The sequence below is a fragment of the Gopherus flavomarginatus genome, chromosome 1, assembly GCF_025201925.1.
Source record: "Gopherus flavomarginatus isolate rGopFla2 chromosome 1, rGopFla2.mat.asm, whole genome shotgun sequence".
NCBI lineage: Eukaryota > Metazoa > Chordata > Testudines > Testudinidae > Gopherus > Gopherus flavomarginatus.
In genome coordinates, this window is record NC_066617.1 from 142,653,447 (window position 1) to 142,668,478 (window position 15,032).

Genomic DNA, 15,032 nt, shown 5'->3' on the forward strand with positions numbered 1-15,032 from the left:
TTCTTTGTTTTGGTTTTCACCAAGAAGGTTGGTGGTGATTGGACGTCTAACATAGTGAATGTCAGTGAAAATGAGGTAGGATCAGAGGCTAAAAGAGGGAAAGAACAAGTTAAAAATTACTTAGACAAGTTAGATGTCTTCAAGTCACTAAGGCCTGATGAAATGTATCCTAGAATACTCAAGGGGCTGACTGCAGAGATATCTGAGCCATTAGTGATTATCTTTGAACAGTCATGGAAGATGGGAGAGATTCTAGAAGACTGGAAAACAGCAAGTAAGTGCCAAGCTATAAAATAAGGTAAATGACAACCTGAGGAATTACAGACCAGTCAACTTAACTTCTCTACCAGGAAAGATAATAGCACAAATAATTAAGCATTATTAAATATTGTCTAGAAGACAATAAATAGAGTGTTAAGTAACAGATGGATTTGTCAAGAACAAATGTCAAACCAACCTGATAGCTTTCTTTGACATGGTAACACAAGCCTTGTAGATGGGGGGCGGGAGCAGTAGACGTGATATATCTTGACTTTAGTAAAGCTTTTGATGCTGTCTCACATGATCTTCTAATAAACAAACTAGGGAACCTAGTTGGAGCTACTATAAGGTAGGTGCAGAACTGGTTGGAAAACCATTCCCAGAGAGTAGTTACACTGCTCTACAGCCAAAATGCTTCTGAAATAAATGTAGTCCAACTTTACTAATTCTGGGTCACTGAACGAAAATGATGCTTAAAATTGTTGATTGGCTCTAGTTTCAAGATATGCTATTGAGTCAGTATATACGACTCTTAACTTGGGAATGGTGGAGGATAAGTGAGTTATAAAGGGAAGGATCTCAATTTAAACCAGAAATGACTAAAATACATCTTTGACTGGATCTATAAATAAATCTATGACTGGGTTTGGACAGTACTTGCTTTTTAGGCAAAACAATGAATGATGCAATCTGAAGCTGGTATTGCGTCGTGCGTGATATGAATTGCATCATGTTATTCCTAGAAGTCATGGATGTTCCGTGACCGTCAAAAGGATCTTGTCCCATTCTTCTTGATGGAAGGTGATCTTGTAGCCTGCAACAACATCGATGGTGTGATGGCAGCCCTCAACACCGTTCCCGATCCAGATGAGTGGAGACTGTTCGTTGATTCATCGAAGACGAGTCTTAAAGCTGTTTTGCTGCATAATGGCAATGTTTTGCCATCAATTCCAGTTGGTCATGCAGTCCATATGAAGGAAACCTATGACAACATGAAACAACTTTTGAGGTGCATAAACTATGACCAACATCAGTGGCAGCTTTGTGGCGATTTGAAGGTTGTTGCTCTCTTGCTTGGTCTGCAGACTGGATACACAAAGTACTGCTGTTTTCTCTGCGAATGGGATAGTCGTGCAAGAGATTCCCACTACATCAAGAAAGATTGGCCACTCCGACAGTCACTGGAGCCTGGGAGGAAAAGTGTTCAGCATCCACCACTTGTTAAATCAAGGAAGATTTTGTTACCACCCTTACACATCAAGCTGGGTCTGATGAAGAACTTTGTCAAGGCCATTGACAAAACACAAGCAGCTTTCAAGTACCTCCATGGAAAATTTCCAAGGTTAAGTGAAGCTAAGATAAAGGAAGGTGTCTTTGTTGGTCCTCAGATTCGTGAACTTCTTTGAGATGATGCATTTGACCATGCACTGCGTGGCAAGGAAAAGACGGCATGGAAAGCCTACCTGTTAGTGGCAATAAATTTTCTCGGAAACAACAAGGCAGACAACTACAGGTTGTTTGTGGAAAACCTCCTCAAGGCATACAAAAGCCTTGGTTGCAACATGTCACTAAAGATACATTTTTTGCACTCTCATCTAGATTTTTTTCCACCTAACTGCGGAGCAGTGAGCGACGAGCACGGCGAGCGATTTCACCAGGACATTGCAACAATGGAGAAACACTATCAGGGCAAATGGAGCCCATCAATGCTTGCAGACTATTGCTGGACATTGACAAGAGATGCTCCATTTAATGAATACAAGAGCCAAGCCAAGAAGCGCCGAGTAGACACTGAGTAGGACTAAACTATGTACATAATAGTTTTTTGCCTTTTGTTTCATAATACATTTTATTTATATAACCCTTTTGCTGATTTTTAAAGTGTTACATAAATAGGACAGGTGAAATATTATCATGTAAAGCAACCATAAACACATGAAAAGACCTAGGTTTACAATTTATGATTAAAAGTCTACTATCTACACAATATACATAGACATAAAATGTAAAAACTTAAATATCTTAGAAACAGTAGCCAATCAGTTGTTTTAATTGTCATATTTGAATTCAGCACATCAAAATACATAATAAATAGCACATTTTATCTCTGAAGCAGACGACATCTCAAAAATTATAGACCAGTGTTATCAGTGGTTCACAGTCAGGCTGGAAGGGCATAACGAGTGGGGTCCCACAGGTATCAGTTCTGGGTCCAGTTCTGTTCAATATCTTTATCAATTATTTAGCTAATGGCATAGAGAGTGTACTTACAAAGTTTGTGGATGACACCAAGCTGGGAGGGGTTGCAAGTGCTTTGGAGAATAGGATTAAAATTCAAAATGATCTGGACAAACTGGAGAAATGGTCTGAAGTAAACAGGATGAAATTCAATAAGGACAAATGCGAAGTACTGCACTTAGGAAGGAACAATCAGTTACACATATACAAAATGGGAAATGACTTCCTAGGAAGAAGTACTGCAGAAAGGGATCTGGGGGTCATAGTGGACCACAAGTTAAATCTGAGTCAACACTGTAACAGTGTGGCAAAAAAAAAGCAAACATCATCCTTGGATGTACTAGCAGGAGTGTTGTAAGCAAGACACAAGAAGTAATTCTTCTGCTCTGCTCTGCGCTGATTAGGCATCAGTTGGAGTATTGTGTCCAGTTCTGGGTGCCACATTTCAGGAAAGATGTGGACAAATTGGAGAAGGTCCAGAGAAGTGCAACAAAAATTATTAAAGGTCTGGAAAACATGACCTATGAGGAAAGATTGAAAAAAATGGGTTTGTTTAGTCTGGAAAAGAGAAGACTGAGAGGGGACATGATAACGGTTTTCAAGTGCATAAAAGGTTGTCACAAGGAGGAGGGAGAAAAATTGTCCTCATTAACCTCTGAGGATAGGACAAGAATCAATGGGCATAAATTGCAGCAAGAGCGGTTTAGGTTGGACATTAGGAAAACTTCGTAACTGTCAGGGTGGTTAAGCACTGGAATAAATTGCCTAGGGGGGTTGTGGAATCTCTATAATTGGAGATTTTTAAGGGCAGGTTAGACAAACACCTGTCAGGGATAGTCAAGATAATAGTTAGTCCTGCCATGAGTGCAGGGGACTGGACTAGAATACCTCTTGCAGTCCCTTCCAGTCCTATGATTTAATAACCCCTCTGGCTCCTGGGTGTTTACACTAATCCCACCCCATCTGCCCTCAGGCCACCCCATTTAATAACCCCTCTGACTCCTGGGTGTTTACACACTCTGGGTATTGGAGACAGGAAACCAGTTACTGCTTAGCTCAACTGGGCAGTCTTGTAATCTCTCCACACAAATATCCAATTAGCTCCCTGCTCCTGAGGAGCCCAGAACTGAACCCAGCATTCAGGGTGTAAGCTCCCCAGTGCTGAATTAGAGTGGCAATTGCCCGCCTGCTCCATGAAATCAGCAGGCCTGATGGATATGGCTCACCACTGCACTGGCATTTACGCTGCCATATCACATGGCAAAGTCCTTGATAACTTGTTGGCTGCTGTCACTTCCAGTCTCTCTTGCTATTCCTACTAACAGATCCTGTAATATTTTTTTATTCTAAGACAGAGGGGAGCCTCTAACTATATCTCCTTGCTTCTATGTAGCAGGGAGACAGCTACCTCTCTTGGATGCCTTAGGCCCAATAGAGAGCTCTCCATGGAGTAGGAGTCATCCAGCCTGGATGCTAGTGGAAAAGCAGCAAAAACTTCATATAGCCCAGAGGTGGGCAAACTATGGCCCGGGGGCCACATCTGACCCACGGGACCATCCTACCCAGCCCTTGAGCTCCCAGCTGAGGCGGCTAGCCTCCGCAGCCACGCCAGCAGCTGAGCAGCATGGCAGCATGTCTGGCTCTGGCCGGGCAGCGCAGCTGCCAGACATGCTGTTCTGAGGGCATAGTAAGGGGGCAGGGGATGGTTGGTTGGGGCAGAAGTTCTGGGTGGTGGTTAGGGGAAGGTTGGGTAAACATGGGAGTCTGGAGGGGCCTGTCAGGGGGCAGAGGTGTGGATAGGGGTCAGGGGATGGGGAACAGGGCATTGGATAGGAGTGGGGTCCTCGGGGGCCTGTCAAGGGGTGGGGATGTGGATAGGGGTCAGAGCAGTCAGGGAACTGGGAGCATGGGGATTGGATAGGAGGTGGAATCCCAGGAGCGGGCAGTTAGGGGACAAGGAGCAGGGAGGAGTTGGATGGGTTGGAGGTTCTGAGCAGAGCAGTCAGGGGGCGGGAAGTGGGAGGGGTCGGATGGGGGTGGGGGACAGGCTATTTGGGGAGGCACAGCCTTACCTACCCAGCCCTCCATACAATTTTGCAAACCCAGTGTATCCCTCGGTTCAAAAAGTTTGCCCACCCCTGATACAGCCTGATGCCACTCCCAAATCAGTAGTACCTGCACAATTAATTTGCTTTTTACCACCTCATCTTCCTGATCTTCAGTAATAAAGACTGACATGTGAAGCCAGGCCTCACCATGCTCATTACCATAGAATCTAAGCACTTTTCATTAGTGATTAAGCAACATGACTAATGTCTGTCACTTGTTTGTTCTCTCATTCTTTCCTCCGGGGAAAAGTGTGTACAGTGGAGTGGTTTGTCTGATGTTGATAAATGCAAAGTAATGCACATTGGAAAACATAATTCCAACTATACATACAAAATGATGGGATTTTTATTAGTTGTTAACACTCAAGAAAGAGATCTTGGATTCATTGTGGATAGTTCTCTGAAAACATCCATTCACTGTGCAGCAGCAGCCAAAAAAGCTAACAGCATGCTAGGAACCATAAGGAAAGGGACAGCTATCAAAAAAAGATAGAATTGGAAAAGGTACAGAGAACAGCAACAAAAATGATTAGGAGTATGGAACGGCTTCCATATGAGAAGAGTGTAAAAAGACTGGGACTGTTCAGCTTCGAAAAGAGACAAAGGGGGGATATGCTAGAGATCTATAAAATCATGAATGGTGTGGAGAAAGGGAAAGTGACAGCGTTATTTTCTCCATTACATAACAAAAGAACCAGGGGCCACTTGGTGGAATTAATAGGCAGCATGTTTAAAACAAAAGGAATTATTACTTCACACAACACACAGTCCATCTATGGAACTTGTTGCCAGGGGATGCTGCGAAAGCCAAAGGTATAATGGTTCAAAAATGAACTAGATAAGTTCATGCAGGATAGATCCATCTATGGCTATTAGCCAAGATGGCTAAGCCTCTGACTGCCAGCTGCTGGGACAATAATTCAATAATTGACCTGGTCTGTTCATTCCCTCTGAAGCACTTGATATTGGCCACAAAGTGAAATTTATTAAATATTTTTGGATGTTTTTCTACATTTTCAAATATATTGGTTTAAATTACAACACAGAATACAAAGGGTACAGTGCTCACTTTATATTATTATTTTTATAACAAATATTTGCACTGTAAAAATTATAAAAGAAATAGTATTTTTCAATTCACCTCATACAAGTACTGTAGTGCAATCTCTTTACTGTGAAAGTGCAACTTACAAATGTAGATTTTTTTTGTTACATAACTGAACTCAAAAACAAAACAATGTAAAACTTTAGAGCCTACAAGTCCACTCAGTCTTACTTCTTGTTCAGCCAATCACGAAGACAAACATGTTTGTTTACATTTAAGGGACAAGATGCCTGCTTATTACTTAAAATGTCACCTGAAAGTGAGAACAGGTGGTCACATGACACTTTTGTAGCCAGCATTTCAAGGTATTTACATGCCAGGTATGCTAAAAAATAGTATGTCCCTTCATGCTTTGACTCCTGCTTCTAGAGGACATGCTTCCATGCTGATGACACTCGTTAAAAAAATGTGTTAATTAAATTTGTGACTGAACTCCTTGGGAGAGAATTGCATGTCTCCTGCTCTGTTTTACCAGCATTCTGCCATATAGTTCATGTTATAGCAGTCTCAGAAGATGACCCAGCACATGTTGTTCATTTTAAGAACACTTTCACTTCAGATTTGACAAAACACAAAGAAGGTACCAATGTGAGATTTCTGAAGATAGCTACAGCGCTCAACCCAAGGTTTAAGAATCTGAAGTGCCTTCCAAAATCTGAAAGGGACAAGGTGTGGCGCATGCTTTCAGAAGTCTTAAAAGAGCAACACTCCAATGAGGAAACTACAGAACCAGAGCCACCAAAAAAGAAAATCAACCTTCTGCTGGTGGCATCTGACTCAGATGAAGAAAATGAACCTGCATCGGATTGCACTGCTTTGGATGATTATAGAGCAGAACCCATCATCAGCATGGACGCGTGTCCTCTGGATTAGTGGTTAAATCATGAAGGGACGTATGAATCTTTAGGGCATTTGACATGTAATATCTTGTGATGCCGGCTAAACAGTGTCATTTGAATGCCTGTTATATTGTAATCAAGAAATGGGCAGCATTATCTCATGCAAATGTAAACAAACTTGTTTGTTTGAGCCATTAGCTGAACAAGTAGGACTTAGTGAACTTGTAGGCGCTAAAGTTTTGCTTTGTTTTGTTTTTGAATGCAGGTTTTTTTTACATAATTCTACATTTGTAAATTCAACTTTCATGATAAAGAGATTGCACTATTGTATGTGCAATAGGGAAATTGAAAAATACTATTTCTTTTGTTTTATGGAGTGCAAATATTTGTAGTCATATAAATATAAACTCAGCACTGTACACTTTGTATTCTATGTTGTAACTGAAATCAATATATTTGAAAATGTAGAAAACATCAAAAAATATTGAAAGAAATGGTATTCTGTTATTGTTTTACAGTGCAATTAATCATGCAATTAATCACAATAAAAAAATTTAATTTGCACAATTAATCACAACTAAGCTCTCTATAAGCTTGCTCAGGAATGGAAGGTTGGACAGCGGGTGATAGTTGTCTAGAACCAATGTAGCCAAGGTCGGTTTCTTCAGTGATGGTCAGACTATTGCATGTTTGAAGGAGGAAAGGAGGATTCCTTCCCTGCACGATGCACTGGCTGTTTCGGACATGAGTGGCACCAGTTGCACATGACTTTCTTTCACAAGCCAGGAAGAGCTTGGGTTGGAGTCATAAGCCTTAGGGTAAGAATCCTTTAGGGTATCCAGAACTTCTTGATGTGGGAATGCAAGCAGACTGTTGGCTGGTGTCAGGGCCAGTGCAAGGATGTTTTGCACCCTAGGCGAAACTTCCACCTTGCACCCTGCCCCCGCTGTGCCCTCGCCCTGAGGCGCCCTCCCCCCCGGTGGCAGCTCCCCCCCTCTGCCCTGAGGCGCCCTCCTTGCGGCAGCTCCCCACCCCCACCCTCCGCCCTGAGGCACCCCACCCCACCCCAGCTCACCCCTGCTCTGCGCACGAGCACAAGCACCCCAAGCACGCCATGGTTGCTTCACTTTTCCCACCTCCCAGGCTTGTGGCACCAATCAGCTTAGGCGCCGCAAGCCTGGGAGGCAGGAAAAGTGAAGGGGCCATGGCGTGCTCGGGGAGAAGGCAGGGCAGGGGTGAGCTGGGGTGGGGAGTTCCCCTGCGTGCCGCCCCCCCTCCCTTACTTGCTGCAGGTGGCCCTCCCTGCGCTCCCCTGTCCCAGATCCCTCCACCTAAATGCCAGCAGCGACCGGGGTGGCCGAAGATCCAGCCGCCGCAGCCTAAGAAAATGGCACCTCCCCCAAATCTAGGAAATGGGGGAAAGCCAACTGCTGCAGAGGAACATGTGGATCGGACACAGACTTCTCTTAGGGGAGAATCTGATGATAGGGAATCTCCAGGTTATAGTCAGAAACAGAGGACGGAAGAGGATAATGTAAGGGCCGGATCAGATGATAAACAGTCACATAAAAAAGAATCTGGCATATCAGAAAAGGACAGACAAATAAACAGGGACAAGTTTTTAAAGTGCTTGTACACAAATGCTAGAAGTCTAAATAATAAGATGGGTGAACTAGAGTGCCTTGTGTTAAAGGAGGATATTGATATAATAGGCATCACAGAAACCTAGTGGACTGAGAGCAATCAATGGGACACAATCATTCCGGGGTACAAAATATATCGGAAGGACAGAACAGGTCGTGCAGGGGGAGGAGTGGCACTATATGTGAAAGATAATGTAGATTCAAATGAAGTAAAAATCTTAAGCGAATCCACATGTTCCATAGAATCACTATGGATAGAAATTTCATGCTCTAATAAAAATATAACATTAGGGATCTATTATCGACCACTTGACCAGGACAGTAATAGTGATGATGAAATGCTATGGGAAATTAGAGAGACTATGAAAATTAAGAACCCAATAATAGTGGGAGATTTCAATTATCCCCATATGGACTGGGAACATTTCACTTCAGGACGACTTGCAGAGATAAAATTTCTCGATATTTTTAAATGACTGCTTAATGGAACAGCTGGTACGGGAACCCACAAGGGGAGAGGAAACTCTAGATTTAATCCTGAGTGGAGTGCAGGAGCTGGTCCAAGAGATAACTATAGCAGGACCGCTTGGAAATAGTGACCATAATACAATAGCATTCAACAGCCTTGTGGGGGGGGGAAGAACACCTCAACAACCCAACACTGTGGCATTTAATTTCAAAAGAGGGAACTATACAAAAATGAGGGGGTTAGTTAAACAAAAGTTAAAAGGTGCAGTGACTAAAGTGAAATCCCTGCAAGTTGCATGGGCCTTTTTTAAAGACACCATAATAGAGGACTAACTTCAATGTATACCCCAAATTAAGAAACACAGTAAAAGAACTAAAAAAGAGTCACCGTGGCTTAACAACCATGTAAAAGAAGCCGTGAGAGCTAAAAAGACTTCCTTTAAAAAATGGAAGTCAAATCCTAGTGAGGCAAATAGAAAGGAACACAAACGCTGCCAGCTTAAGTGCAAGAGTGTAATAAGAAAAGCCAAAGAGGAGTTTGAAGAACGGCTAGCCAAAAACTCCAAAGATGATAACAAAATGTTTTTTAAGTACATCAGAAGCAGGAAGCCTGCTAAACAGCCAGTGGGGCCCCTTGACGATCGAGATACAAAAGGAGCGCTTAAAGACGATAAAATCATTGCGGAGAAACTAAATGGATTCTTTGCTTCAGTCTTCACGGCTGAGGATGTTAGGAAGATTCCCAAACCTGAGCCAGCTTTTGTAGGTGACAAATCTGAGGAACTGTCACAGATTGAAGTGTCACTAGAGGAGGTTTTGGAATTAATTGATAAACTCAACATTAACAAGTCACCGGGACCAGATGGCATTCACCCAAGAATTCTGAAAGAACTCAAATGTGAAGTTGCGGAACTATTAACTAAGGTTTGTAACCTGTCCTTTAAATTGGCTTCGGTACCCAATGACTGGAAGATAGCTAATGTAACACCAATATTTAAAAAGGGCTCTAGAGGTGATCCTGGCAATTACAGACCGGTAAGTCTAACGTCAGTACCGGGCAAATTAGCTGAAACAATAGTTAAGAATAAAATTGTCAGACACGTAGAAAAACATAAACTGTTGAGCAATAGTCAACATGGTTTCTGTAAAGGGAAATCGTGTCTTACTAATCTATTAGAGTTCTTTGAAGGAGTCAACAAACATGTGGACAAGGGGGATCCAGTGGACATAGTGTACTTAGATTTCCAGAAGGCCTTTGACAAGGTCCCTCACCAAAGGCTCTTACGTAAATTAAGCTGTCATGGGATAAAAGGGAAGGTCCTTTCATGGATTGAGAACTGGTTAAAAGACAGGGAACAAAGGGTAGGAATTAATGTTAAATTCTCAGAATGGAGAGGGGTAACTAGTGGTGTTCCCCAAGGGTCAGTCCTAGGACCAATTCTATTCAATTTATTCATAAATGATCTGGAGAAAGGGGTAAACAGTGAGGTGGCAAAGTTTGCAGATGATACTAAACTACTCAAGATAGTTAAGACCAAAGCAGATTGTGAAAAACTTCAGAAAGATCTCACAAAACTAAGTGATTGGGCAACAAAATGGCAAATGAAATTTAATGTGGATAAATGTAAAGTAATGCTCGTTGGAAAAAATAACCCCAACTATACATACAATATGATGGGGGCTAATTTAGCTACGAGTCAGGAAAAAGATCTTGGAGTCATTGTGGATAGTTCTCTGAAGATGTCCACGCAGTGCGCAGAGGTGGTCAAAAAAGCAAACAGGATGTTAGGAATCATTTAAAAGGGGATAGAGAATAAGACTGAGAATATAGTATTACCTTTATATAAATCCATGGTACGCCCATATCTCGAATACTGTGTACAGATGTGGTCTCCTCACCTCAAAAAAGATATTCTAGCACTAGAAAAGGTTCAGAAAAGGGCAACTAAAATGATTAGGGGTTTGGAGAGGGTCCCATATGAGGAAAGATTAAAGAGGCTAGGCCTCTTCAGCTTGGAAAAGAGGAGACTAAGGGGGGATATGATAGAGGTATATAAAATCATGAGTGATGTGGAGAAAGTGGGTAAGGAAAAGTTATTTACTTATTCCCATAATACAAGAACTATGGATCACCAAATGAAATTAATAGGTAGCAGGTTTAAAACAAATAAAAGGAAGTTCTTCACACAGCGCACAGTCAACTTTTGGAACTCCTTACCTGAGGAGGTTGTGAAGGCTGAGACTATAACAATGTTTAAAAGGAAACTGGATAAATTCATGGTGGCTAAGTCCATTAACGGCTATTAGCCAGGATGGGTAAGGAATGGTGTCCCTAGCCTCTGTTCATCAGAGGATGGAGATGGATGGTAGGAGAGAGATCACTTGATCATTGCCTGTTAGGTTCACTCCCTCTGGGGCACCTGGCATTGGCCACTGTCGGTAGACAGATACTGGGCTAGATGGACCTTTGGTCTGACCCGGTACGGCAGTTCTTATGTTCTTATGCTCTAAATCCTAGCGCCTTAGGTGATCACCTAGGTCGCCTAAATGGTTGCACCGGCCCTGGCTGGTGTGGGGGAATCCAGGCTGTTTGGGAAGCCTTCCCAAATGCATTGATCTTTTCAGCCAAGTCGGATGAGAGTTTTTGCAGCACTTGGTTCTGATCCAGGCTGTTGTCACTCAAGATTATGAAGGAGTTAGAGAGCAGCTTCAGTGGAGGCTGAAAGGAAGGTTCTCTTGGCCTGTAATACAGCCTCAGCATTGGCTTGGAGGAATTAGTTATGTTTCCACTCCCTCTTTTCATTTGGTGCAAGGTGTCAGAAACCCAAGGGATCTGTTTGGGTGATGGGAGGCAGGGGCTGTTTGAGGGGACAGCATATCAATGGTCAGGTCCAGTGTATTCTAATATGCCATCCTATGGGTAGCATGCTGTTGTCTTAGCAGGCTGGAACAGGGTATACCAGGTATTTGGTGCCTCTGCCACTTTGGTGCACCCTGCCCCAAGCAAGTGTGCATTTAGGGGGGAAAAGAGCAGAGTGTTTAGGCCTCCAAGCGCTGCCTAGAGAAGCCACCCAGGATCAGCTGCTGCTGGGACCAACAAGAACTGGTCCACCAGCAGCTAGAAGGGCCAGAATGGACAAAAGGCAATCAGGGCCCAGCAGACAAGATAAAAAGAGCTGGCTGCCTCCTCCAAATGGGCAATCCTGAGTGAAGCACGGAAAGTGGAGGAAGGATTTCCCTGCCTTAGCCCAAAAGTCTATCACCTAATGGTATGCTCACACTTTGACCATTGTGTGCAGTTCTAGTAACCCCATATCAAAAATGATAGAATTGGAAAAGGCACAGAGAAGGGCAACAAAAATGCCTAGACATATGGAACATCTTCCATCTGAGGAGAGTTTAAAAAGACTGGGACTGTTCAGTTTGGAAAAGAGACAACTAGGAGGGGATATGATAGAGGTCTGGGGAATAGTGTGGGGAAAGTGAATAAGGAAGTGTTATTTACCCCTTCACATAACACAAGAACAAGGAGTGAATGAAATTAATAGGCAGTAGGAAAGGAAATATTACTTCGCACAACAAAAGTCTGGGTGACCAATTTGATTGAGCTATAATTTGGCTGCAGCACAAACTATAGGGAGATTGCTTTGTGAGATGCTCCACTGGTCCAGGCGAACCTGCAATACATGCATTGGAAGTTGGTGGCATCCATGAGTCCTTGTGGTCAGCTCAGAATCATGGGGCTTCCTTGTTGCCTGTGCACTGGCAGAGCACTGATCACTCCTTTAATGATACGACGGTCTGTCCAGACAGTGGCTGGGTGGTGTTATGCTCATACAAAGCACACGAGATCTTTATAGAGGAAGGCAAATACACAGCATTTATTGAAAATACAACAGTTAGCATATGCTTTTCAGTCACACACACACACACACACACAGTCCTGCCAGTGATGTTTATAGTTCTCCTCTTATGCTCAGTCATGCTACGGCCGAGGGTGTATGCACCTATAGTTTTCCCCAACAGATGGATCGGAGCGAGGACTCTAATCCTCCCCCTATTGCCGAGCACTTCTATGACCAGGGGTATAGCCACCTCCAATTATTTCCCCCCAGCAGTCTAGGGTGGAGAGAGGGATGCTAAACCTCTCTCTCAGCCCTGCTACGACCAAGGGTGTGTACACCTTTAATCATAAATTCTCAATTCATAAAATACCAACTGTGAATACAATATTAATCATGCCTGGGGCCCTTTTTACTGCCCGATCTCTCTATGACCGGGGGTGTGCACACTTGAATGATCAATCACTTAGCAGTATTGTCAATAATTACAGCGCATGTACTCTTCCCCCTTTCACAGTTCTCCACCAAAAATGTTATGCTTATACAAAGCACACGGGATCTTTATAGAGGAAGGCAAATACACAGCATTTATTGAAAATACAACAGATAGCAGATGCTTTTCAGTCTTTCTCACACACACACACACATACACACACACGAGTCCTGCCAGTGATGTTTATAGTTACCAGTCTGTTGTAGCTTGAGTCAATCTAATGGCCAGTTAGATTGAGCACGAGTGTGGATCTGGGTTCTTGTCGGTTGCGATCCGATGCTCCGAGGCTTTGCAGGACTGAACCCAGAGTTCCATAGCAAAACACTCCAGCTTTATAGTTGTAAATTCCCATTTGAGTCCATGCATTTTGCAATGTTATCCTGTAATCATTAGTCCTTAAGTGGTGTTATCATTTCATGGTTATTGTTGGGCTTCCCATCATTATCTCCTATTTGTTGTCTCGCCTTCCGGGTTGCCTGCCTCACCTCTGAGGTCTCAATGCTGCTAATGTGTTTAGCATCGGATACAATGGATGTTTTCTGATTGTCTCCTAGTCTTTCCAAGTCTCTCACTTCTTCTTGACCATCTGGACATTTGTGATGGCTTTCACACCTTATCTTTTCCTGATGCATGCATTCCTCATTCACACAAACAATCTCCTACAGAAACCTTCAAAGGCATACAGACAGCAATATTGTATATTTAGCAGAATACATTGTAAATCAAGCCTTGCTAAATCTTATAACTAAAACAATTCACATTGGGGCTTCAGACCTTCAACATTCCTCTAATCTCTTTAACATAGGTACAATACAAGATCCTGTCTCTTACTTACTAAAACCTTAAAACAAAGATATGTATAGTTAAGTAGAGTGCCTAATTTGTAACACATATAGGAAACCATAGTAGACATTATAACTTAGCCTAAAACAAAAAGGTGACCATAATCAGTCATAAGGATTGTACTGGGCTGTCATTCCTTTCTGCTATTAAAAAAGGGTGGCTGACAGGATGAAATCAACTCATACATTAATTCTTATGGGACATTATAAAATCCTGCTCCTACAGTGGTGGTGTCCTTTACATTAACATCTAAGCCAAAGATCAAGTCCAGGTTGTGACTGGCTGTGTGGGTTGGACCGGCGATGACCTGTGAAAGTCTTAGGGAGGCTAGTAAGCAGATGAGTTTGGGTTTATTTTGCATCTGTGGCCTTGTAGTCCAGCTTGATTTCACTACCATTGCCAATCAGGTATTAGTGAGCTCATTTATTAAACCTGCCATCAGTGATGTCTGGAAATGAGCATAAAAATCTGTTAGTTTTGGCTCTGGATTCTACTAGTCAGCTGAGTGAATATGAATGCACTTGTCTTACCTGAGGCACTTCTTTTGGATTTGATGTTTGAGAAAGACGGCAGCAGTGCTGTCTATCTTCTCATCTGGTCTGGGTCTGTGAACTATGAAGCATCCTGGGGGCACAAGGTGGGCTAGCAGAGGCTCACAATGTCATCCAGCCAGATCTCAAAGATGTAGACCAGGGGTCGGCAACCTGTGGAACGCATGCCAAAGATGGCATGCGAGCCAATTTTTAATGGCACGCTGCTGGCTGCCGGGGTCCCGGCAGGCAGCAGTGTGCCAATAAAAATCCTGCCCAGCCCGGCCCGCTCTTCTCCGCCCTCCACCCCCCCCCGCCCCCTCCTGGGGCAGGGGGCAAGGGGCCGAAGCTTGGTCCTGCTGACTCTCCTGCCTCTTCCCTCAGTGTGCTGGGTTCCTGCTCCTCCTCCTCTCCATCCCTCCCTCCCTGCTGGCTGATCAGCTGATGGCCCTTGCGAGGGAGGAGCAGAGTCAGCGTGCTCGCTGCTCCTGGTGGAGGCAGAGAAGAACCGGGTTCAGAGCCTTGGGGAAGGGGTATGTGTGGAATCGGGGCATATCCCCTCCAGCCCCCTGCCGTGAGCACCCCATGACCCCAGCCCACACCACCAGCCCTCTGCCCTGACCCCCCCACACACACACCCAGCCCTCTTCCCTGAGCCCTGC

General features: G+C 43.6%; 1 protein-coding gene across 1 annotated transcript; it reads left to right on the top strand.

Annotated features, from left to right (window-relative positions):
• On the top strand, nucleotides 1–2,365 carry LOC127057686 (uncharacterized). Its single transcript, XM_050966663.1, has 3 exons — nucleotides 1–75; nucleotides 174–274; nucleotides 1,005–2,365. Exon 3 carries the CDS (start codon nucleotides 1,014–1,016, stop codon nucleotides 1,665–1,667), a length of 654 nt encoding a protein of 217 aa, XP_050822620.1. The 5' UTR covers nucleotides 1–75; nucleotides 174–274; nucleotides 1,005–1,013; the 3' UTR covers nucleotides 1,668–2,365.
• The last annotated feature ends 12,667 nt before the right edge of the window (nucleotides 2,366–15,032 follow it).